Here is a 25,590-nt window from a genome sequence, read left to right on the forward strand (position 1 = left end):
GATTAAATGTCAAGACATCCATTCCTTGACTAATAACGCTGGGCGACTCACTGTGTTCAACCCTGGGCAAAAATACACCACAGGCGCATTATCCCTTAGTTTAGAACAATTAAGCAAGTAGATATCATAATGCCTGTTTAGCAGATGAGGAAACTGGGAAGTAGTCATTGGCTCACTAGAGACAAAAAATGGTGAAGCCAGAAACCAAACCCAAGCCGGCAAGTCCAAAGCTCCTGGCCAGTGTGCACACCTAACCCCAGCTCAACCACAGGCTCCTTGAGGCAGATCCAAAGCTCCTGGCCAGTGTGCACACCTGACCCCAGCTCAGCCACAGGCTCCTAGAGGTAGGTCAACCCAACTGCTCTTGGGCTCCCAGTGCCCAGCACAAGACCTGGCCTCAACATGGCTCAGTACTTGTTGGCAAAGCAGATGAACAACGCACTGAAGAGCTCAGGCTCATTCTCTCGCACTGTGTTCCGCTGTTCCATTTCCTGTTGTTCAAGGTTGACTTGTCATAAGAAAGAAACAACGGTAACAGCAAACACTTTCTACGTTCACTACTATTCTGAGTGCGTGTGTGTATTCACCCATTTAATCCTCACCACCGTGAGGCAGGTGCTACTGTTCTCCATACTGTAGAGATGAGGAAAATGAGGCTCAGAAAGGTTAAATAACTTGCCCAAAGTCACACAACCAAACTGTAGTAGAGCTGGGATACAAACCCAGGTAGTCTAACTCCAAAGTCCATGTTTTTATGTCACCATGTGATGCTGCTCTCTCAAGTAATAAGAAAAATTCCAGAGAAGGAAAAGGAATTTCCTCAATACCTTCTCTAGGCTTCGGCTCTAACTGGAGTTATTGTCACCATCCTGGATCACAAGTCTAGGCTGTCACGGCCCCAGCGCCTGCGTCTCTCAAGTGCAGGCTGTGTGAGCCAATGCCTATGACAGCAGCCAGCCCGAGCCGGCAGCCCAGAGGCGTCCTCACAGTGCTGAGTCCCTGACCCTGAGCCCCTCCCAGGCTTCACCAAGTCCCTTGGGTTGGGAGATGAGCGATGAGAGGGCCAGAGACAAGCAAGCAGGTCCCGGCCAGGATTGAATGACTCATGCAGGTAAGTTACATTCTTTATTATTGATGACGGAAGCAGATGGTCCTCCTCTTGGCAATATTGTGTTACCACATAATGAGCTGGCCTAGTCATTTCAGTTCACAGAAAAAAAAAAAATCCTCTAAGGTCAAGAACATAATCCATGCTTCCCTCAAAAAAAAAACAGGGTTGGGCCGGGCGCGGTGGCTCACGCCTGTAATCCCAGCACTTTGGGAGGCCGAGGCGGGTGGATCACAAGGTCAGGAGATTGAGACCATCCTAGCTAACATGGTGAAACCCCGTCTCTACTAAAAATACAAAAAGTTAGCCAGGCACGGTGGTGGGCACCTGTAGTCCCAGCTACTGGGGAGGCTGAGGCAGGAGAATGACATGAACCCGGGAGGCGGAGCCTGCAGTGAGCCAAGATCGCACCACTACACTCCAGCCTGGGCGACAGAGCGAGACTCCGTCTCAAAAAAAAGAAAAAAAAAAAACAGGGTCTTAAAAAGATAAACAAGTTCAAACATGATGTAAGTGTACTAAGTGCCATGGGAAGATCTATTTCTTTTTAATGTAATTGTTGCTTTTTTAAAGTGATTTCTTTAAAAACTTTATAACAGCTTGGTAATTTAATTTCCTAAGAAATTTATAGCTGAGCTTTGCATACAAACTCATCATACTTTAATTGTATGCTATTTTAATAAGCCTACACAATAAGTGATTCAAATTCAAAATGTAACAATCAACAAAAATGAATTCCAACACTGATTTACTTAGTGAGTCCCCTGGGTCCAGATGATTACAGGAGAGAATGGCAGACAACACTCAAACCAAATTTAACTTGCCGACGCATGAAGAATGTGGCATGTGGAAACCCACTTTGCTGCCCAGAAGCCTCAACACTGCGCTCCCGCCTCACCCCCCACAAACCGCTCCCCACACCTAACAGGTCACCCAGCAAGTCAATCCCATCCATTTAGCACTTAAAGGGGCATCCTCTGTAACCCCACGACACAGCACTGGGCCAGACCCCACTTTCTCTTGCCTGGGCTGGTCCAAGAGCCATATTCTTGCCAGGGTGATGCCATCACTCCTTACCTAAGTAAAACACTCAGAGGCTCTGCAAAGTCTTGGGGTTGGAGGCAGGCTACCGGGCGCAGCACACAGACCCCATGGCCAGCCTCCTCCCGGCAGTCAGCCTCCTGGGCTCAGCTGCACATTGTCCTTAGCTCATGCTGTCCCCACTACCTGCCTGGCCCTGCCTGCAAAAGGGGGTCCTGGCACCCCACTGTCTAGGGCCGGTTTCCAGCTATGCTACTTACTAGCAATGTGACCCTGCGCATCCAGTCACGCAGCCTCTGTGTCTCAGTGCTGCTTTGGTAAACTGAGTTTAATAATACTATCTTCTTCACAAGGTTGTTGCGAGTTTTAAAGGAACTAGAAACATGAGTGCTGAGTCAGTTAGAACTAGCACACAGTAATCACTCAATACATGTTCCCCATAGCAATTAATTTCCTGTCACACCTTTAACCTCAATTGTCTGTGCCACACCACTCCTCCTGCACCTGCCCTGGAATCATTTCCACAGGGACGCTGTTGAGCACGGGTACTGTGTCCCTTCCAACTCCGGTGCCAAGCATGAGGCCTGGCACTTAGTGGAGCCTCAAGAGTGTTTACTGAGCAAATGTCAATGAATATAAAACTGAGGTTGGAGGAGCGAGGGTGCTGGGGGCAATGTCACGACACTGGGGGCAGACAGCAGACTCTTGGGATGCCGAGCCGGCTGAGACTCACAGTCTAAGAGAAGCTGCAGGCAGTGACGGTCACGGCTACCTGGGCCGTGGACTTGCTGTGTCCGTGCACAAGCAAGCCTCCAGCAGTGGCATCTCTCCCACCGTAAGGAGCAAGGCAGACCAGTGGTGAGGACGTGCAGGCCTGGCATGAACCCCATCTCCACCCCAAAAGTAGGCAACCTCAGAATGAGCAAGGGAGAGGCATCCCAGCAGAGCCAGGGAATCACGGCCCTCGCCTTCCTGTCCCAGAGTAGCACAGGAAGGATGTGAGCTCCAAGAAACCCACGGGAGAAAGCTTTAATATCAAATACAAACTTGATGATAAACAAACACATTTGCAACTATTATTAAAACTGATTAAATACAGTTATAAACATCTAGAGCCCAGCTCTGTCTAAATACCGTTACAAACATCTAAAGCCGACCTCTGTTAAATGGACTTTCCTATGTACATGTTACAAGCTGTAAGAAATGAAGGTTAAATTCATCCACATTCTGAATACAGACAAATCTGAGGAACGTGGCATGCAGACAATACAAAGCGATTTCCAGTTTCAGACTCAATATGGTAATTTTTGCAAGGTTCATGAATATATGCTAAACACATCCAACAGCCTATTTCTGTGATTTCGTATCTTGTGTACCTTCTGTATTCTCTTTGAATCCTTCTGGGCATTCTCTCGGAGTGGCGTTTTCCCAAACAACTTCCATCCCAAGTCACTGTGTTTGTCAAGCCTTGCACTTTGTTTTCTAGCAAGCAAGTTCCTATAGGAAGAAAATAACAAGGTTAGGGCATTTCTGGGTAATTCAAGAAACACCAGAACAACAGAACCACTCTGAAAAAAACAAGTCAACTTTCCTCTGAGAACCACGTACTTTAACTCTTCAGACTTGATTTTCATACAGACACAGAATTATGCGGCAGGAGAAAGACCTTAAGCCACAAATAAACTTTTTGTTGGCCAGGCACAGTGGCTCACGCCTGTAATCCCAGCACTTTGGGAGGCCGAGGCGGGCAGATCATGAGGTCAGGAGATGAAGACCATCCTGGTTAACATGGTGAAACCCCGTCTCTACTAAAAATCAAAAAATTAGCCGGACGTGGTGGCGGGCGCCAGTAGTCCCAGCTACTCGGGAGGCTGAGGCAGGAGAATGACATGAACCTGGGAGGCGGAGCTTGCAGTGAGCCGAGATCACGCCACTGCACTCCAGCCTGGGCGACAGAGCAAGACTCCGTCTGAAAATCAAACACACAAACAAAAAACCTTTTTGTTATTTAACTAATTCTATAATTCAGAGTAAGAAAATGTGTTATGTCATAACAAAGGGTATCAGAAAAAGTAAGCCTTGAAGTCAGACTAAACTGAATTGAAACTCTGGCTCAACCATTCATTAGCCACATGACACTGGACCAGTATATTAACCTCTCTGAGCCTCAGTTTCCTACATTTAACAAGGGCACACTGCCCCATGTTCTACAAGGTTGTTATACAAATTAAAATTTCAAGTACACAATTAGTGTTTAACAGCTGCTTTAGTACGTAACCTCTAGCTTAAATTATGTACAAGGTAAATCTGTATTACCTATTTATAATGAGTATTCACATATCATAAAAAGAAAGTTACTCATGAGATGGTCACAAGGTCTTTTCTCCAAAGAACATGTAAACAAAAGTTCCAAATAACACAAATAAATCCCAACTGGTAGTATTAATACAAAATAAACTATGTTTGGAATGCACTGTATCGAAGCATTCATTAAGAACAAATGGCTTCCAGGACTTACCAAGATGAGCCTGCAGCATCTTGCTGGACTAGAAAGAAAGTTCTCAAAGAAATACTGGGACGTGTCTAAAAGAAACAGTAGCCAGCCTGAATAGGCTCCCACTAACTCAATCTGGAACAATTTAATCATCCAAATAATGAGAACAATGGATTGTAACTCTTTGAATAAAAAAGAAATCCACTAGCTCATATAGGTACAAATAAACAAACACAGAAATTAATGGAGGAGGAGGAAAGCTCTTGGGAAGCCACCTAGTAAGGAGAGACCAATGGAGTTGGAAATGATCAATGGATGCCTACACCAGTGGGGAAAGCTGAATGAGGAATGGATTTTTACACAGTTTGAAAGTGTCTCCTACAAATTCCTTATTAATTACATGAAGCAAAATAGTTAATCGTATGCTGGAGAAACCTGAGGGACACCACCTCAGCCAAGTGATCAAAGCTAACATCACCAGCCAGGAGTGGTGGCTCACACCTATAATTTCAGCACTTTGGGAGGCCAAGGCAGAAGGATGGCTTGAGGCCAAGAGTTTGAGACCCACCTGGGCAAGGTAGTGAGACTCTGTCTCTACACATAATCTTTTTAAATTAGCCAGGTACGGTGGCATGTATCAGCAGCCCTAGCTACTGGGGAAGCTAAGGCGAGATCATTGGAACCCAGGAGTTCAAGGTTACAGTGAGCTATGATTATACCACCAGTCTGAGCAACAGAGCAAGACACTTGTCTCTATTTTTTAAAAAGCCAGGACAGATGGCACAGGACATCTGATCTGATGCACGGGGAATGACACACCAAGTCGATGGCGCTGATGCCCAAGAATGCATGACCTGAATCCAATCATGAAGAGAAGCAGACACACCCAGACTGAGACAATCTATACAATAATGGACCTATAAGCTCTCAAAATGTCAATGTCAAGAAAACAAAGGCTGAAGAACTGTCTCAGATTAAAAGGACACAAAAGAGGGCCAGGCGCAGTGGCTCATGCCTGTAATCCCAGCTACTCGGGAGGTTGAGGCAGGAGAATCGCTTGAACCCAGGAGGCAGAGGTTGTAGTGAGCCAAGATCCCACCATTGCACTCCAGCCTGGGGGCAACAGAGTGAGACTCTAACTCCAAAAAAAAAAAAAGATTATTGGGACAATTGATGAAGTATGATTACAGACTGTGGATTTGACAACAACATTGGATGAATGCTAAGTGACCTCATTTTGACAACTGTTCTGTGGTTACATAAGGGAATGCCCTTGTTCTTAGGAAATATGCTGATATATTTAAGGGTAAACAGACATGGTATCTCAAACTTACTCTTCTAATGGCACAGGAAAAAATATGCATATATACTATCACATGTAAAGAGAAGTAGAACAAATGGAGCCAAATGCACACAGTTGGTAAATCTGGTAAAGAATATATTGGAGTTGCGGGGGTTTTCTGCAGTTTTTTAGTAAATTTGAAATTTTATCAAAATAAAGTTACAGAAACTTTCAAAGAAAATAAAACAAATAGTTTCACTGTTTCCTTCCTTTTCTGTTGTGGTTATAATCATTTCGGAAATAGTTTCATAGCCCAAGGTAATTTCTATTTATAAGAAATGGACTTTCACTATGATCTCGCCACTGCACTCCAGCCTGGACAACAGAGCAAGACTTTGTTTCAAAAAAAGAAAGAAAAAGAAAATGAACTTTGAACTGTCTGAGATCCAATCCATTTAGCATCTAAGATTTCACCATCAGTGAAGGACTTACGCAATTAAACCAAGTTAAAACTTCAGGTAGTAGAAGGTACTAAGAACCTGGCATCCAGAACTTGGGTTCACTAAGGGTATACATTTTGCTGAAAAGGCATTGTCTGTTTCTGGGAAACTGCAGTCAGGAAGGGGAAGGCACCAGGATCCGGGACAGGCGTCTTCACTCTGGAGGGACAGGAGCTGCAGAGGGTCTAAGGAATGAACAGGGAGAATTGCACAGAAGCTGCGGAGTGTGGGGATGTGCAGAAAGGAGAAGTCTGGGTGAGCGGCTCCCAGATTCGTGGTCTGGAAGGTTGAGCACAAGCTGGAGTGTTATTCACTGAAACGGGCTGGCAGGAGGACGACTAAGAGGAACAGAAACCTTGGTTTTCAGGTCTCAGCTAACACTATATTAGTCTGTACAAAGGTAGTGCAGATAAAAATTAATGTCAAAAATCAAAGTTGTGGCTTGGCACGGTGGCTCACACCTGTAATCCCAGCACTTTGGGAGGCCGAGGTGGGTGGACTGCCTGAGCCCAGGAGTTCGAGACCACATGGGCAACATGGCGAAACCCGTCGCTATTAAAAATACAAAAATTAGCTGGGCGTGGCGGCGCACGCTTGTAACCCCAGCTACTCAGGAGGCTGAGGCACAAAGAATCGCTTGAACCTGAGAGGCGGAGGTTGCAGTGAGCCGAGATCACACCACTGCACTCCAAGCCTGGGTGACAGAGTGAGACTCAGTCTCAAACAAAATCAAAGTTGCATGATTATTTTTAACATAAGAGCTTAGGCTCTTATGATAGGCCATGACTTTTGAAAAGCTCATAAAAACCATGCTGATATATTTTTTTGTGGGTAAGAGGCTGAAGTGCGACCCCAAAACAAGTCACTACAAGTGAAAAGGTGCTGTAGCCTGGGGTCTGGCTGAAAGCACGTCCTCCTTTCTGGTGGGGCGAGCCATCGGGAGCCCTGGCGTAGCCATCGGGAGCCCTGGGCCCGGGAGGCCAAGGGGGAGCTCAAGGAGCCGCACCTACTTGTCACATGACCAAACATCACTCTCAGGTCAGGTGCAGTGAGAGGACACAGCTGGGCAGGAGCGAGCCTGGGCACTGCAGAGCCCATCTGCTTTGTCCCTTCAACATCTGTGCTGTCTGCCCGACAGGGAGCCCACACTGGTGCTGCTGCTCCGGAGTCCAGCAGTCCCTCAGCTGCTGCTTCATGGGCTGTGTGGCCCGGTGAGTCAGCCCACCCTTTGGCCTTCAGATGCTGAGCACGCAGTGGCCACAGCCACCATCTCTGACACTCACTGGAGACAGAACAGAGAGACTGCTGGCTCCAAGCTTCCTCTTTTCACTATTTCAAATGCACCTGTCCCACCCCCCGCATTGGAAGCCCTCAAACTTGCCCTCGGGGCATTCTGCAGAGCCCTCCCAGACCAGCTGCCCCGGCCTGGGCTCCCCTGCTTCTGTTTCCAGAACACAGGGCATTCCCTCCATTCTGTGCCTATGGGATGGACTCCATTCCCTCTCCTCTCCACATGCCTTCACGTTCGGAGGGGTCTCCCAGAGGGCAGGGTAGAGTCACCTCTGCATCCCCAGGATCTACCCAGCATGCAGTAGGTTCTACACACATGTCTGCTGGCAAATGGAGCAGCCATCGTGTGTGTCTGTGTGTGTGCGGGGGAGGCAAGTATACGGCGATGAGGAGGCGGGACTGACGTGCAAGGCACAGAGGTCAGGTAAGGGGAGTGCAACCCAGACGAATCAAGGCCCGACACTGAGAACTCAACAGAGGTAACCTCTCAGCAGGAAGGAGTCTCTCTGGAAAGAAGGGGTAATGGGCAGTGGGGGGCTGGGAGAGAGCAGGCAAGGAGTGGCAGACCACCACAACCTCCCAGGAGCGGCCTGAGAGCTAGGGGGTGGCCAGTAGGGGGTGAGGGCCATTTACCAACCCTGCCCCAGAGAACGCTGGACTCCTTTTGTTTTGCATCCCCAATAAAGGGCCCTTCAGTGGGAAGAAGAAACTCCTTTGTCCTATGGAGAAAAAGCACTCACTCTACTGGCAGCATTAAGGACAAGCAGCTGTTGGCCTCCAAGCTGTCTCAGCTGCTGTGCAGACACAGAGCACTCATTAACCCTGGTGAGACTCACCTGCAGCTGCCGCAACCCCACCATCAAGGGCACGGCAAGTAAACAATCGATATCTGTAGGTGCCCTGCCTCCAACCCCCACACGGTCAGTGTCACCCGCACTGTTGCAACGGGGTTCCCTGAGAGCCCAGGACTCTAGCTCATGAGTCCTGCCCCACTACCCCGATAGGCACACATGCCAGCGCATGGCTGTGGTGCCTCTCCCGCCACCATCCGTACCTGCACAGCGCCTAGGTGCTGGCATATCTCACCTCCTACCTAGCCCCTTCGTCCAGGTGCCCACTCAGATCCCTCCTCCTGCAGCAGGTGGGAGAGGAGACCTGACAACGTCTGCAAAGATAAGAGGAGAACCATTTCTTCTTTCTAAAAGGCTGATGTCTCGTGTCAAAAGCCCCATGGATCAGCCTTGACTCAGACACACCTCTGCAGTCAGGAGGCTAGAGCAAGATGCTTTCTCAATAGCCCTCGGCCGCATTCATTCATACGCTGAACAACAGAAACAGGAGTCGTATGTGCTCTAAACCCTCCAGTCTTCCAGGTTAACACCAGGGCTCCCCACTGCCCAGCCTCCTTGTCCTCCTGCCTTTTTTCGGCTGCATACACCCCGCAGACAGATGCCAGTCGCGCCCCAGGTGTGCCTACCTCACCCCTCCTTCAGGCACCCCGCAGGTACAGCTCCACACCAAGCCCCAGACCCCAGCAACGCTCTTTACCAGGGCCATCTTCTGTAAGCACAAGTGGACCACGCCAGCCCTGCCACAAATCCCGCCAAGGATTTGCACCTGTTTTTGTGGTAATGGCGTCGTGGCTCCAATCACCTACCTCAGGCCTACCACACAGGCTGCTCCCTCTGCCCGTTAAGTGCCCCCGAGAGGAGACTCGGGATTAAATGAGGGGGTTCAGCCTGGCCATGCACACGCAGCCCCACCACCAGGCTCAACTCCTCGTGGACTGGGCACTGCAGAGAAACTTCCTTACTCAAGTCCTCAGCAGGGCCAGCTCGGCTCCCCCATGGCACAGAGAGATTTGGGGGGCCACAGTTGACAAGAATGGGGAGTGCCCATCAAAGGGTGCCCTGAAAGGTGCTGGCCCCACCAGGATTTGTCCACAAAGGCTGCTCAGTGTCATTTTAAAGCCATATAGCAGAGCCTGGGAAACACACTGGGGGCTGTCAGGGATCAGGCCACACCCAGCCATGGGAAGAGCCTGCCTGTAAGCCAGAGAGAAGCAGAAGCACTTTTGCACAGGGAAAAGGGCTCAGTGCTTCCCTGGGGCATTTCTCCAATGACTTGCAAAGTCATGGGGAAAAGACAGGGGACACCAACAAAGTAATGTTAACAATAATGGCGTGTCTGTTTTTCTGTGAAGGCAGAGCTCCCAGGTCCAGTGTGGAGTGCCAGACCCCAGGACACGGCGTCCTGATAATTAGGAGCGAGGTCCACAGCTCACACATTTAACTGGGACAAAACAGACCTTCAGAAGCCCCACTCACAACAAGAGTAGTCAGGTACGCGTTGGACACCGATTCTGGCCTCTCTTGGCCTCCTCCGCACTGTTACCAGGGTCTTTCACAGGCCTGTGCAGTACACCCAATTAGGCTGGAAGGGCAACATCTGAAGAGAGGCAGCGCGGCTGAAAACAGCAAACCACCTGGAGGCTCCAACACCCCTCACCTTCTGACAACAGGCTGGGGCCTGTGCTGTCCCATACGGGAGCCACTGGACACGCCAAAGGTGCAGCTCATCATGCTGAAAGATGCTGGCTGACATAAAATATATTATTATTTTTTAATGTCAGATAAAGTCTGGAAACAACCCAAGAGTTCCTAATACACTCACAGGCAGCTTTCGGGAGGCCAACAGGCATTTTTTTGAAGGGAAAAAAGCAAGGTACATAATCATACAAGGCATGCCATGTAACACCTGCATCTGCATTTGCCTGTACAGGCACAGCCTCTCTGGAAGAACACAAAAACTGCTTATATTCATTACTTCTGGAGCAAGATATTGGGAGCAAAAGGCACGGGGTAGGCCAGGCACGGTTGCTCACATCTGTTATCCCAGCATGTTGGGAGGCAGGGGTGGGCGGATCACTTGAGCTCAGGAGTTTGAGACCAGCCTGGGCAACATGGCAAAACCTTGTCTCTACAAAAAAAAAAAAAAAAAAAATAGCCAGGCGTGGTGATGTGCATCTGTAGTCCCAGCTACTTGGTAGACTAAGGTGGGAAGACCGCTTGAGCCCGGGAGGCGGAGGTTGCAGTGAGCTGAGATCGCACCATTGCACTCCAGCCTGGGTGACAGAGCCAGACTCTGTGTGGGAAAAAAAAAAAAAAAAAAGGCACAGGGTAGAAAGTCAACTTTTCACCCATATACTGTCTTGTACTTTTTGATTTCTGAGCCATGCAAACGTGTTACTGATGGAAAAAAGTTCATAAAAAATTTAAAAGCCACTGCAAAACTAGGCATTTCTGCCATTAGAAAATGAAATGCTTTGTACCACTCCCACCTCATCCTTCAAATCAGTAAGACTTCATCACACCCCAAAAAAGTATAGGATTTTTCTGCACTCCTAGCAACACAACTTGGCAGGATCGGGCCACTCCTGCTGCATTAGGTAGGAAGTGACAGCAAGCAAAAGGCCAAAGAAGAAATGCAAGTATTCAGTGATGTGCTGCTGGTACCAAAAAACAAGGCCTTTGGAAGAGACATAAAAATGTTTATCCCACAGCCTAAGTACAATCGTCATGCCTACTATGCCTCAAAAATGGGTCCTGAGAGGGTTCCAGAGAAGGGGCTGCATGGAGCGCTGAGCTCATGATCCCCCCTTGTTCCCACTCACTCAGCAGCTCTGCACGAACCCCTGCCCACACTGTGCTTCCCAGAGGCGGGGGCCCCGCTGGAAACAGCAGCAGCCGGCTGTGAGCCTGGAGGAGGACCACAGCGTTCATACCAGCCCGGGGGAAGGCCCAGCGGGGACCAAGGGCTTCACAGAAGCAGGCAGAGCTGTGTCTGCCCTTGACTTTATCTCTTGGCAGGCACTGCTTCTGAGCCTCATTTCTACCTCTCAGGATTAAACATGATAAAAAGAAAGCCAGGAAAGCACCCAGCACCTGCTGCGGGGCCTGGCACCCTGCATATTCCATTCAGTGACACACACTCTTAAGTGAGCACCTATTGTCTCCAAGGCCCAGACTATAAAACAAACAGGTGAGTTAATAATGCTACCTTCCTCAAGAAGCTGACCAATAAACTGGCCAATGAGACAGGAGCAGGGACACCTTGAGAACCAAGAGGAGTGTCCAGCTTTGGAGGGTGAGAGAGAGAAGACTGAAGAGTGAGAGCATTCCAGGGAAGGGCATTAAGAAGACTGATCAAGCCAGGCCCAGTGGCTCACACCTATAATCCCAGCACTTTGGGAGGCCAAAGTGGGTAGATCGCTTGAGGCCAGGAGTTTGAGAATAGCCTGGGCAACATAGTAAGACCTCATGTCTACAAAACATTTAAAATAAAAATAAGCCAGGCGTGGTGGTGCACACCTATGGTCTCAGTTACTTGGGAGGTTGAAGTGGGGGGAATCGCTTCAGCCCAGGAGTTAGAAGCTGCAACAAGCTGAGTGAGCCCCTGCACTCCAGCCTGGGTGACACAGCGAGACCCTGTCTCAAAAAATAAATAAAGCATAAAAAGACTGTTCAGTAATATCTGTGTGTGTGTGTGTGTGTGTGTGCAGGGGTGTGTGTGTGTAGGTGGGGATCACCTGTATCACCCTTACCCTATCACCCACCTCCTAGACTCACTGAAGTCAGGATGCTCAAGGGACATAACCCCCTCGACCCCCAGTATGAAGCAGGTGAGGCTGTTGGAAAGGTGGCTGGCCAGGCAACTGCAGACTCCGGCTCTAACTGTGGGCTGGCCACCTGGAGCAGTCATCTGGACAGCGATTTGACTCACCCCTGACCCACACCTGGCGCTGTGTTCATCTGCTGAGTGGGACACAGAGCACAGTACGCAGTGCCATCCCTGGGGAGCTGAGAACCTGGGAGCAGGGTGAGCCTGGCCCAGGCTAAAGGGCTGAGTTATATTTCTAGGCAGCACTGTGGGCTTAACATCCCCAAGAGGGTTGGGATATCCCAACAAGGGGATGATAAAAACAGCCCATAAAAAAAAAGCCAGCACTCCTTTTTTTTTTTTTTCCCCCCCTGAGAGTCTCTCTCTGTCACCCAGGCTGGAGTACAGTGGTGTGAACACAGCTCACTGCAGCCTCAACCTCCTGGGCTCAAGCAGTCCTCCCACCTCAGCCTCTGAAGCAGCTGGGACTACAGGCTTATCCCACTACACTCGGCTAATTTTTGTAGAGACAGGGTCTCACCATGTGGCCCAGGCCGGTCTCGAACTCCTGGGCTCAAGCCGTCCTCCCGCCTTAGCCTTCTCCCTCTAACTTTCTAAGATAAAACCTAAAAGACACATTCTCTTCCCAGGAATATAGCAAGAAGTGCCCAATCACCAGCCCAAATTCCTCTCCTGGCAAGACCAGAGGAGACCAGTAGGCAAAAGCAAGAGGCGAGCACTTCATGGGTAAAGGAGAGGAAGTGTGCCCACAGCTTCAGAACACAGAAACAAAACACCTTTACAGAGCAAGGAGACGCCGTACGATGCCAGCAACTTTCACCTCCCTCTGTCCAAGTATTTCTTTACCTAAATATTTACTTGTTCAAATGTGTGTTTACTCTAAGTCAGACACTGTTCCCGGCATGGAGCGCCTGCTCCCATGGAATTTACTGTAAACATCACCCACTGCTTAAACGTGAGATTGGTGATAGTGTTCCAAGGAAAATAGCCTAGCAAGGTCACCCATCTGGGACTCAAACTCGGGCCCTTCCAGGCCTCCCCAGGCAAGTACTGGTGGACACATGGAGTCTAGTTTCCCAGTGCAAGCCACAAGTTTCTCCACTTTCTTCCCAGCACAAATGAAGAATGGCTGGCCGGCGCCACCCTCAAGAGGAGCATGCAGCAAGCCATGTGGCTCCCAGCACGGTGCAACCATGCTCCTGCTCCACTCCCAGACTTTTCCTAAGAAAGGCAAAGCTGTGGGGTGTGGTGGAGGAGACACCAAATCAATGGTAAAAAGGCAAAGACAACCAAGTAGCTGGAAGCAGCTTACTGGCTGTCCATCCCACTACTGGGGCCACCTTTGTTCGCTTCTAGCAAACAGAGCGGTGAGGAACTGCAGCTCTCTTGGTGAGAAGGCCCCCACACCTGAGCCCGGCCACAGACCCAGCGCTCCTTCCCCACACAGGCAGCTCAGGCACCTATCCGCATCTAGAAAGCCACAAGGTTGGAGGTAACCTCGTGTCACCTGCATTGGCTGAGAAGTGAGGCAAAAGAGGCTTTGAGGAGACCGACCAGCGGCTATGCCAGCCTTGCCCTTCCACAGAGAAGCAGCCCCGGGCAAGCAACCCCGGTCCCTGGGCCTCCTTTCATCTGCAATTAGAGATCACGCCAACTTCCTCCTAGGGCCAGGTGAGAGTGAAGGGGGACCAGGCGTATCAGTCATTCCACATACTCTAGGCGCTCAATGGCAGGTCTGTGTAGGCGCGTGTGCAGGAGCCATCAGCGGGGATGACGTATTGGTAGCCTGTGTTTTCTCTCTACGCCGTGTTCTTCAGTTTGATTTGTTCAACATTTTTAAACAGAAAAACCTGGGTCTCCAGCTTCTCTTGGAATAGAAGATCTGGCCACAGTGAGCCAGAGCTGCTCAGGAGCCTCTGGCCAGGGGTGGTGTGTCCTGTACAATCCCCTCCACTCCGCCACACTCCACCACACCTGCTATTTCAGCACTTGCATCATCTGCTCGCAGGGGCAGATCTAGGTTTGGAGGGCCTTGAAGCTTACCCAGTTTGGGGAATTCTCTCTAAGAAAAAAACTTTATTATGAACACAAAGTACAAGTCGGGGGGCTATGATCTGTCTCCTTCAGCAGAATGTAAAACTCATGGGAGTGGGTACCACCTCTTCTAATTACCGCTCTGTCTCTAGTGCCTACAACAGTTCCTGGCACTGAGTAAAACACTCAGTGTTTATTGAATGAAAGCTTTTTTCAATTAATTTTTATAAAAATTACATGAGAATTATTATTGCACTTAACCAAGAGGAAGGTAGGAGGCTGGGGAGACGGGCCCAGACTCGTCCACCTAAACAACACAGAGCTGCGACTCGGACTTGCATGTCCGAGGCTGCTACCTGTCCCTGAAGGCAGAGGACAGCTGGAGAGGCAGGACGCAATCCTCCCTGACCCAGTGGGGCAGGTTCCACAAGTCACGGACATTCATCAGGGCTTTCTCAAAGCCTCTCAAGTCTTAAGAAATAAACCCACAGTCCCCCGCCTCAAGATCCCGGACACTTATAAACCCACAGTCCCCCCCTCAAGATCCCGGACACTTATAAACCCACAGTCCCCCCCTCAAGATCCCAGACACTTATAAACCCACAGTCCCCCCCTCAAGATCCCGGACACTTATAAACCCACAGTCCCCCCTCAAGATCCTGGACACTTATAAACCCACAGTCTCTCCCCTCAAGATCCCGTACACTTATAAACCCACAGTCCCCTGCTTCAAGATCCCGGACACTTATAAACCCACAGTCCCCTCTCAAGATCCTGGACACTTATAAACCCACAGTCTCTCCCCTCAAGATCCCGTACACTTATAAACCCACAGTCCCCCGCTTCAAGATCCCGGACACTTATAAACCCACAGTTCCCCCGCAAGATCCCGGACACTTCAACGCCTGTTTGCACTTCAGCAGTTACCCAGGGCTTCTTGCCCTTTCCCTCCTTTGTCTCATTAACAGAAACTGCTGGCAACTGCCGATTCCAAAGCAATCGGAAGCCAGCTGAGCCATGCAGCACTCGGCTCCCACGGAGACTGCCTGGCCCAGGAGGGCATCTTTGCCACCGCTTTCTGAAGCATAGCTACCTGGTGCAGGGCACTATCAGGTGCCTGCCTAGTGCTGCACCAGGCACTTTACCTATGTTTTACATCCTCCTCCCACGATCCTCCAAGAAAGGTATTACAGCCGCCACCGTACGGACAGGACACCGAGGCCCAGCGAGGCTAAGACGCTTTCTCCTGAAGGGACACAGCAATCCTGTTATTCACCAAGGGTAGAGAAGGCAAAACCTAAATGCTTCCTCTAAATCCCACTTCCAAGGTATACTTTCCAGATCTCCACCCCCCAAACACCGACATCACCACACATATTCACAGGGGCCTCTGACTCTCCTTTGCAAATGCAAGGGAAAAGGGCCCGCCCTCTGAACTGTCAGAGACACGAAAAACAACGCAGCCTCCTTCAAAGCAAACCTCCTATGTAAGAAAATCCTACTTCCTCCACAGGAAACATGAAGAAAGAAAGTGAGGTTCCATTACCATGATCAATCACTGTGCTCAAAATTCCTAGTTCCACACACAATCCAAAGTACCCAAGAGCTGGAAATACTTGGAGCCACTCTTCTTTCAGAAAATGCTACTCAAGTAGCATCTGATGCTAAAAAGTTAATCCCGGCCGGGCATGGCCGCTCACGCCTGTAATCCCAGCGCTTTGGGAGACCAAGGCGGGTGGATCACTTGAGGCCAGGAGTTCAAGACCAACCTGGCCGACATGGCAAAACCCCATCGCTGCTAAAGAAAAATACAAAAATTAGCCGGGCGTAGTGGCACACGTTTGTAGTCCCAGCTACTCGGGAGGCTGAGGCAGGAGAATCGCGTGAACCTGGGAGGTGGAGGCTGCAGTGAGCCAAGATCGTGCCACTGCACTCCGGCCTGGGCGACAGAACCAGACTTCGTCTCAAAAAAAGAGTTAGTCCTTAAAAACAGAATATCCAAGTCAAGGAAGTGCAGTGGGCATGAGATACACATGAGCACAAACACTGGCCCAGCGAGCTCGGGCACTCAGAGATGCTGCCTAGATAGAAAGGATCACGTCCATTTCACACTGGGGGAGACCCATAGAAACACCTCAGCCCAACCAAGGCCGAGGGTCACATGCTGTCAAAGCTCCACATGGGAAAGACTCTGCTTCCAGTTAAGTCTCCAGTTCCAACAGCAAGAAAGGCAAGAAAGCAGCCACAAACCTGTCCACGAACAGGAGCGCAGGGGAGATGGCCATCCTGTCTACTGTGACCTCGCAGCTCCGAGGGGCCGGCCGCAGAAGCACGGACTCTCCCCGTGCCGCATTCCTGGCACGCCAGAGCCACAGTCCCGGGGAAACACCACGGGTGCACTCGGAGCCCCGCCCCTCGCGTCTGCGAGGTGAAGGCAAGCTGGACCGAGCAGGCCCGGCGGAAAGGCGGGGGCGGCAGGGCGGGCCTCCCCAGTCACAGGGAGGGAGGAGTGAGCGCAAAGTCTGGGAAGCAAAGCCTGAGTGACGGGTTCTCGGGCCTGGGACACAAGCACAGAACCGTGAAATTAATCCAAATACCTACACTAGAACCATCGCTCTGGATTCCCCCTCACTCACTTCAAATGCTGTTGAAGACAAAAACGAAAACCCAGAGCTAACTAACAACCTCATGTCCCCCAAAAGTGATCTATTCTTATGGCTGGGCGTGGTGGCTCACACCTGTAATCCCAGCACTTTGGGAGGCTGAGGTGGGTGGAACACGAGGTCAGGAGTTCAAGACCAGCCTGGCCAAGATGGTGAAACCCCGTCTCTACTAAAAATACAAAAATTAGCAGGGCATGGTGGTAGGTGCCTGTAATCCCAGCTACTCAGGAAGCTGAGGCAGAGAACTGCCTGAACCTGGAAGGCATACGGTGCTGTGAGCCGAGATTGCACCACTGTACTCCAGCCTGGGCAACAGAGCAAGACTCTGTCTCAGAAAAAAAAGAAAAGAAAAAAAAAGTTAGCTGGGCGTGACGGTGGGTACCTGTAATCCTAGGTACTCGGGAGGCTGAGGCAGGAGAATCACCCAGGAGGCAGAGATTGCAGTGAGCCAAGATCACACCACTGCACTCCAGCCTGGGCGACAGACAGGGTGAGACTCCATCACAAAAAAAAAAAAACAAAAACTGATCTAAACCACAAGCATGCACTATGGGTTGGTTCCCCTTGGAGCCAACGCCAATTCAGTTATGTCAACTAGCCCCTGTAGAATCATCCTCCTCAAGCCCCAGCCAGCTTCCTCTAACAGTCAGCTCCATCATCCCTTAAAAAAGAAAACACCTGTCTGTGTGTTTGTATGTATGCAAGGGCACCAAAGAAGTCGGCTGAGAGGCACAGGGTGAGAAGCAGAAAAGGGAATTTTACTTTTATTTCATAGATGTCTGCACTGTGTTTTAAAAAAATCAAACAAGCACATATTACTTTTGTAATTTAAAAAACCCTGGACAATCAAGTACAGGAGCTGGCCTGGCAGAGAGTGGTCCTGAGCACCTAGTCTGTGCCTGGCCCAGGGGACCAGAGGGGATGAAACTGACAAAATCCCTGCCCCAGGGCAGCCAACATTTGATTCGGGGAGGGAGCCAATTAATGAATACGATCAAACCCTGAGGTTCTCAAATGGGGAATCTGGACCAGCAGCGGCATCGCCTGGGCACTGGCTAGAAACACAAATTCTTGAGCCCCACCCAGACCTATGGAACCAAAAACCCCGGGTGGGATCCAGCAACCTCTGGTTCAGCGAGCCCTGCGGTGGCTCCGATGCACACCTGGATCTGAGAACCACTGCTCTGAACGGCCGCATGCACTTAGAAAGGCGATTCCTGCTGTCCTACTTAACACTTCTCATCGGTTCCCACTACCCAAGGAGTTTCAAACCACATCTGGTCTAGCACATCAGCTACGGGTGGGGCCCAGATCAGTCACTCCACAAAGGGGCATAACCACGACGACAGCCTATCAGCCAAAGCCTTCCCAGCCCTGCTGCCTCATCGCCAGTCTCTTTCCCAAATACAGACCCTGCAGCCTCGTGTTCCCACGCCTCTCCAAATCCTTCCTCAACACTCAACAGTCACATTTTGTATATTATACCTCAACAACAACAACAACAACAAAATTAAGTCAACAATTTAGAAACTCACAAAGAAAACTCCAGGTCAAATGGCCTTACTGGTGAAGTCTTCCAAACATTAAGGAAGAAATAAACTCAGAGAACAGACCTTTCACTAGCCCTCTCCTCCTCCATTCCACCCCCTGGGGAAATGTATTAGGTCATTTGACAAATATATTTATTGGCATCATTTAATCATAAGAAACAGACTTATTCAACAAGGACTTTCTGATGTCCCTCTGAGGCTCATCTGACAAAGTTTGTGAGGGAGGGGGTGTAGGTGAGTACATGAACACATTTTTTTAAATTCCCTTGTGAAAGTGTTTTATTATCTTTTTAATTTTTTTGTTGTTAATGAAAATAGGGTCTCACTATGTTGCCCAGGCTGGACTCGAATTCCTGGGCTCAAGCAATCCTCCCCCATCAGCCTCTGGAGTAGCTGGGATTGCAGGCTACCACACCCAGCTATTATTATGTTTCAATTCATATACAATAAAATGGACTTTTTTGAATACAGTTCTATGAGGATTTTTTATGTTGTTGTTGTTGTTGATTTTTTTTGAGATGGAGTCTTGCTCTGCCGCCCAGGCTGGAGTGCAATGGTGCCATCCTGGCTCACTGCAACCTCCATCTCTTGGGTTCAAGCGATTCTCCTGCCTCAGCCTCCTGAGTAGCTGGGATTATAGATGCCTGCCACTACGCGCCGCTAATTTTTGTATTTTTAGTAGAGACGGGATGTTTCACCATGTTGGCCAGGCTGGTCTCAAACTCCAGACCTCAGCTGATCCGCCCGCCTTGGTCTCCCAAAGTGCTGGGATTCCAGCCATGAGCCACTGCGCCCACTCAGTTCTATGAGTTTTAACACATTGGTAGGTTCACGTAATCACCAGAGAAATATCTTATAGAAACTCTCTGAGAAAACAGCAAGTAGAACTCTCCCAACCCATTTTATAAGACCAGCATAATTTTGATATCAAAACCAAAAGGAAAATTACAGCCCATACCCTTATAAATATAGACAGTAAAGTTCCAAACAAAATATGCAAATCAAATCAATGATAAATGTAAAGTATAATATATTATGAACAAGTTGGGATTATTCTAAGAATGCAAAGTTAATTTTACATTAGAAAAATACAATGTTATTTACCACGTAAAGGAGAAAACGTAAGTTATCGATAGATGCAGGAAAAAAGCATTTAATAAAATACAACAGTCATAATTTTTTTAAAACACCTTTACTAGGACTAAAAGGAAACTTCCTTAATCTAATAAAGGTATCTAATAAAGAGTAAGGTATCTGATTAAAGGTATCCTATGGCAAACATCACACTTAACGAGGAAATAATGAAAGCTTTCCCAGAGACCAAGACCCAGACTAGGATTTCTGCAAGCCCCACTTCAATTCAGCACTAAATGGAAGAGCCTGGCCATACAATAAGACAAGAAAACAAAATGAAAGGTGTAAGAGTTGAAAGAAAGAAACTCATTCACAGACAGGACAATTTTCTACAGAGAGGATCCAAATGAACTATGGATAAGCTATTAGAATTAGTAACTGAAGTTAGCAAGGCCTATACACAAAAACTCACTGCATTAGCCATAAAAAATAATGAGTTCATGTCCTTTGCAGGGACATGGATGAAGCTGGAAGCCATCATTCTCAGCAAACTAACACGGGAACAGAAAACCAAACACCGCATGTTCTCACTCATAAGGGGTAGTTGAACAATGGGTACACATGGACACAGGGAGGGAATATCAGACAACAGAGCCTGTTGGAGGTGGGGAGCACGGGGAGAGGGAGCATTAGGACAAATGCCTAATGCATGTGGGGCTTGAAACCTAGGTAACAGGTTGATGGGTGCAGCAAACAACCATGACACATGTATACCTATGTAACAAACCTGCATGTTCTGCACATGTATCCCAGAACTTAAAGTAAAATAAAAAATAAAAAAATTCACAGCATTTACAACAAACACTACCCAACGAGTCAAATCTACATTTCTTGACATTTGTAAAACCATCCCAAACAGTATCCAGGAATAAATTTAATGAAAGAAACATAAGACCTTTACATTAAAAAAAAAAAAAAAAAAAAACTACGAAATGTGGAGAAATGAAAGAAAACCTAAATAGAGGTTCAAGGATTCAAATTTTTTTTTTTTTTTTGAAACGGAATCTTGCTCTGTCGCCCAGGTTGGAGTGCAGTGGCGCGATCTCAGCTCACTGCAAGCTCTGCCTCGCGGGTTCAAGCGATTCTCCTCCCTCAGTCTCCCAAGTAGCTGGGATTACAGGCACCTGCTACCACGCCCGGCTAATTTCTGTATTTTTAATAGAGATGGAGTTTTGCCATGTTGGCCAGACTGGTCTCCAACTCTTGACCTCAGGTGATACACCTGCCTCGGCTTCCCAAAGTGCTGGGATTATAGGCGTGAGCCACCGTGCCCGGCCACAAATTAGAAGTCTTCATGTAATAAACACTGATCTATAAATTCAGTGCAATCCCAAACCAAACCCTTGCAAATTTCTTTGTACAATCTGCCAAACTGATTCTAAAATCTATATAGAAATGAAAAAGACCAAGACTAGTCAAGACAACCTTCCAGAACAAAATAGAAGGGCTCCCTCCCAAAGTGCTAGGATTACAGGCGTGAGCCACTGTGCCCGGCCTTCTTTTTTTTGAGACAGATTCTCACTCTGTTGCCCAGGCTGGAGTGCAGTGGCAAGATCTCAGCTCACTGCAACCACCACCTCCCAGGTTCAAGTGATTTTCCTGCCTCAGCCTCCCAAATAGCTTGCATTAAAGGTGTGCGCCACCACACCTGGCTAATTTTTTGTATTTTTACTAGAACCGGGGTTTCACCATGTTGGCCAGGTGGTCCACCTGGCCTCGGCCTCCCAAAGTGCAGGGATTACAGGTGAAAGCCACCACGCCCGGCCAGGAGATGGCCAACATGGTGAAACCCCATCTCTACTAAAAATACAAAAATTAGCCAGGCGTGGTGGCTCACGCCTGTAATCCCTGCTACTCGGGAGGCTGAGGCAGAAGAATCGCTTGAATCTGGGAGGCGGAGGTTGCAGTGAGCTGAGATCTCACTACTGCACTCCAGCCTGGGTGACAGACTCTGTCTCAAAAAAAAAAAAAAAAAAAAAACCAAGATACCCCTACCTTGTCACCAGAATGACAAAAAGAAAAATAAACTGACAATATCACCTTTTGGAAAGATCAAGAGCAGCCGGCATCACCACACACCATGAGTGGGACCCACGGGAGACTCGCCTGTCCCACCCCAGGCATGCACATGCCAGTGACATCCGTGAGAACACCATGATGAGCATTATCCGTAACCATCGGACCCTGAACAAATCAAACCTCCACACACGGGAGAACAAAGAGTGGGATACCCATACAGCCGAAAACCAGACAACAATAAATGGATGCTACTGCTATGCAAAACCTCCCAGGGTCAGTCTGCCAATGTTGAGCAAAGAAAGCCAGACACGAGAGGACATAATGGATGAGTCCATCTACCTCAAGTTCAAAAGAAGGCAGAGCTCATGTGCAGTGACCGAGTCAGAACAGTGCTTACCCGTGGGGAGCGAAATGCTGACAGGGAAGGAACCCGAAGGAGACTTCTGGGGGTTCTAGTCATAGTCTCTGTACTGATCGAGGTGGCAGACACGCGAGTGTGTTCACTTCATGTACTTAAGATCTGCAGGCTTTGCTCTCCTTTACATAAAATTTCAATACATGCTAACTCAGCTCAAACCACTCTCCCGTGCAGCCTTCCTGGGCTCATGTGCCCCCTTCCCCACGCAGTCCCTCCTCTGTGCTCCCAAAGCATGTCCACATTTATCTCTGACCCAGAGCTGGGAGTATTGCATTTTTGTTATTTGCACCTCACCTCCCACTGCATTTGTAGGGCAGGCGGGCTTCCTACTTGGTCTTTGTATCCCCAAGGTCTGACATAAAACCTGCCAGATAGAACTGCATTAAAAGGTATTCATTAACTAACCCTGAAATGACTCTGCCACGTACGTCTCCACTGATAAGTCACTGAGTCCAAAGCAAGATCTAGTGTTCTCACTGAAGTCATACTCTCCTTGAAATCTCCTTCAAACACTCTCTAATATTTAAATACAGGAGGGGAAAACTAAACAGGGATCCACTCTCTAACATCAGCTTATTTTTTTTTTTTTTTTTTTTTGAGACGGAGTCTCACTCTGCTGCCCAGTCGGGAGTGCTATGGCGCAATCTCAGCTCACTACAACCTCCACCTCCCGGGTTCAAGGGATTCTCCTGCCTCAGCCTCCCGAGTAGGTGGGATTACAGGCACCCGCCACCAGGCGCAGCTAATGTTTTTTTTTTTTTTTTTTTTTGAGACAGGGTCTTGCTCTGTTGCCCAGGCTGGAGTGCAGTGGCACGATCTCGGCTCACTGCAAGCTCCACCTCCTGGGTTCACGCCATTCTCCTGCCTTAGCCTCCCAAGTAGCTGGGACTACAGGCGCCCGCCACCACACCTGGCTAATTTTTTTGTATTTTTAGTAGAGACGGGGTTTCACCGTGGTAGTCAGGATGGTCTTGATCTCCTGACCTCGTGATCCACCCACCTCGGCCTCCCAAAGTGCTGGGATTACAGGCTTGAGCCACCGCGCCCGCCCTAATTTTTTTATTTTTAGTAGCGACGGGGGTCTCACCATGTTAGCCAGGCTGGTCTTGAACTCCTGAACTCAAGTGATCCGCCCGCCTCGGCCTCCCAAAGTGCTGGGATTACAGGCGTGAGCCACTGCGCCGGCCTAGCTTAGATTTTTACAAGGAGAGAGAAAGACGGCAGAATAGAAATGCCCATGTAACTTAGTACAAAACAGTACTAAGAAAAATACTAATTTATTCTTAATCTCCACCTAATAGTAAGGAAAAGAGGAGAGGAGGAGTTAACAATAAGTTTGTAAGTATCACAAATTATGAGGGGTCTAGGGATTGCATTTCAGGGAAGGAATGACATTACTATGTTCCTTCCATATTAGAAATCTTAAGGAGTAAGATCTGACCTATTTAAGGAGTAAGATCTTAAGGAGTAAGATCTGACCTTAAGGAGTAAGATCTTAAGGAGTAAGATCTAAGGTGGGAGGGGTATACATGGGATTTAGACTCAGGCAGGTCAGGAGCTCAAATCCCAGCTTCGTAACAAGCTGCCTGATGTTAGGCAAGAAATGAACCTCTCTAGCCTCAGTTTTACCATCTGTAGAATGGAGATATCATCAGTCAGTCACCATCAGGGTTTGTGTCTGTTAACTCTGCTTATTAATAAATAACACTAAGGGGCCGGATGTGGTGGTTCACGCCTGTAATCCCAGCACTTTGGAAGGCCGAGACAGGTGGATCACAAGGTTAGGAGTTCGAGACCAGCCTGACCAACATGATGAAACCCCGTCTCTACCAAAAAAACCACAAAAATTAGCTGGGCCTGGTGGCACGCACCTGTAATCCCAGCTACTCAGGAGAATCGCTTGAACCCGGGAAGCGGAGGTTACAGTGAGCAAAGATTGCACCACTGCACTCCAGCCTGGGTGACAGAGCAAGACTCCATCTCAAAAATAATAATACTACAAGTAAAATAAATAAATAACACTAAGAGCAGTCTGTTAATTATATAGGCCCAAGCATCTCCTCTCATTTAATCCTAACCTTATTCATCCATGTCATTTTTTTCATTCAACAAATACATATTGAGAACCAACTATGTTCTAGGCACTATGCCATGTACTGGGAATATAGTTCCTGATGACCGGAAATGTAGGTCCCCATCCTCATGGGGCTTGTCTTGAAGAAGAGAAAATTCAGAGACAGAACCTTACCTCGGGTCATGCGGTAAATTGCCTATGTATATTTGGGCTGAAGTCTGAATTGAAAGTCCATTCTTTCTACTGGTGGCTCTGCACCCTGCTGCGTGCTAGAATCACCCAGGGAGTTTTCAAGCATCCTGAGGCCCAGGTTTCACCCCAAACCAATGAAAATCAATCTCTGAGGGCAGAATGCATATATTAATTTTTCTTTGTTAAGTTTGCCAGATAATCCTATTGTGCAGCTAGGACTGAGAACGTCGCTCCTTAATAAGTCTTTAAGTCTTTCCCCTCCCATGCTATCTCATTTCTTTAATTAATGCTTTCTTTCATCTTTTTTTTTTTTTTTTTTTTTTTTTTTTTTGAGACGCAGTCTTGCTCTAGTTGCCCAGGCTGGAGCGCAATGGCATGATCTCGGCTCACCGCAACCTCTGCCTCCCGGGTTCAAGCGATTCTCCTGCCTCAGCCTCCTGAGCAGCTGGGATTACAGGCGCGTGACACCACGCTCGGCTAATTTTGCATTTTTAGTAGAGACCAGGTTTCTCTATGTTGGTCAGGCTGGTCTCGAACTCCAAACCTCAGGTGATCCGCCTGCCTCAGCCTCCCAAAGTGCTGGGATTACAGGCGTGAGCCACCACGACCAGCTATGCTTTCTTTAATCTATGTGAATTTAAGATAACTCCTTTCCAGCCCTTTCCGTGGACAGTGAATTATTTCAGATTTTGTTTTAAGCTACGCCAACATTTCTACTCACTCAAGAAAAATCAAACCATAAACACCTGCCTTACAGCACAAACTTTCCTAGTATCTTCTTGTCTCCTGTATTTGCATTGATCCAGGCTGTGTGCTGATTCGTAACCCAGCAGGCTTCTAAAGCTCAGTGGCGTGTGGCCCGCCCCTACACCCCAGCAAATACAGGCCATTTCTCCTGGAACCCTTGTCTCCTTTCACATGGAAAATGCCAAGCTCTGAGCCTGACACAATGTAGCCCCTGCCCGTGAGGATTCAAACCTCCCACTCTCACACCAGCTCCAGGAACCTGACTCTATACGGCACTAGTGAACAGAACCAAGTCATGTTCTGCTAGTGTCCCAGGGCCAAGCAGGAACATGAGCTGGGGTTAGCTGGGGATTGGGGATGACTG

General features: G+C 48.5%; 1 protein-coding gene across 4 annotated transcripts in view; it reads right to left on the bottom strand.

Annotated features, from left to right (window-relative positions):
- Positions 1-25,590, bottom strand: part of TBC1D14 (TBC1 domain family member 14) — a 121,657-nt gene that overhangs the window by 59,592 nt on the left and 36,475 nt on the right. For 3 of the 4 annotated variants that reach the window (XM_024245530.3, XM_024245531.3, XM_063722661.1), the window contains exon 3: positions 3,526-3,646. In XM_024245530.3, the coding sequence (XP_024101298.3) occupies positions 3,526-3,646 (121 nt within the window). 4 annotated transcript variants of the gene reach the window in all.

This window comes from Pongo abelii, chromosome 3 (genome assembly GCF_028885655.2).
Source record: "Pongo abelii isolate AG06213 chromosome 3, NHGRI_mPonAbe1-v2.0_pri, whole genome shotgun sequence".
Lineage (NCBI taxonomy): Eukaryota > Metazoa > Chordata > Mammalia > Primates > Hominidae > Pongo > Pongo abelii.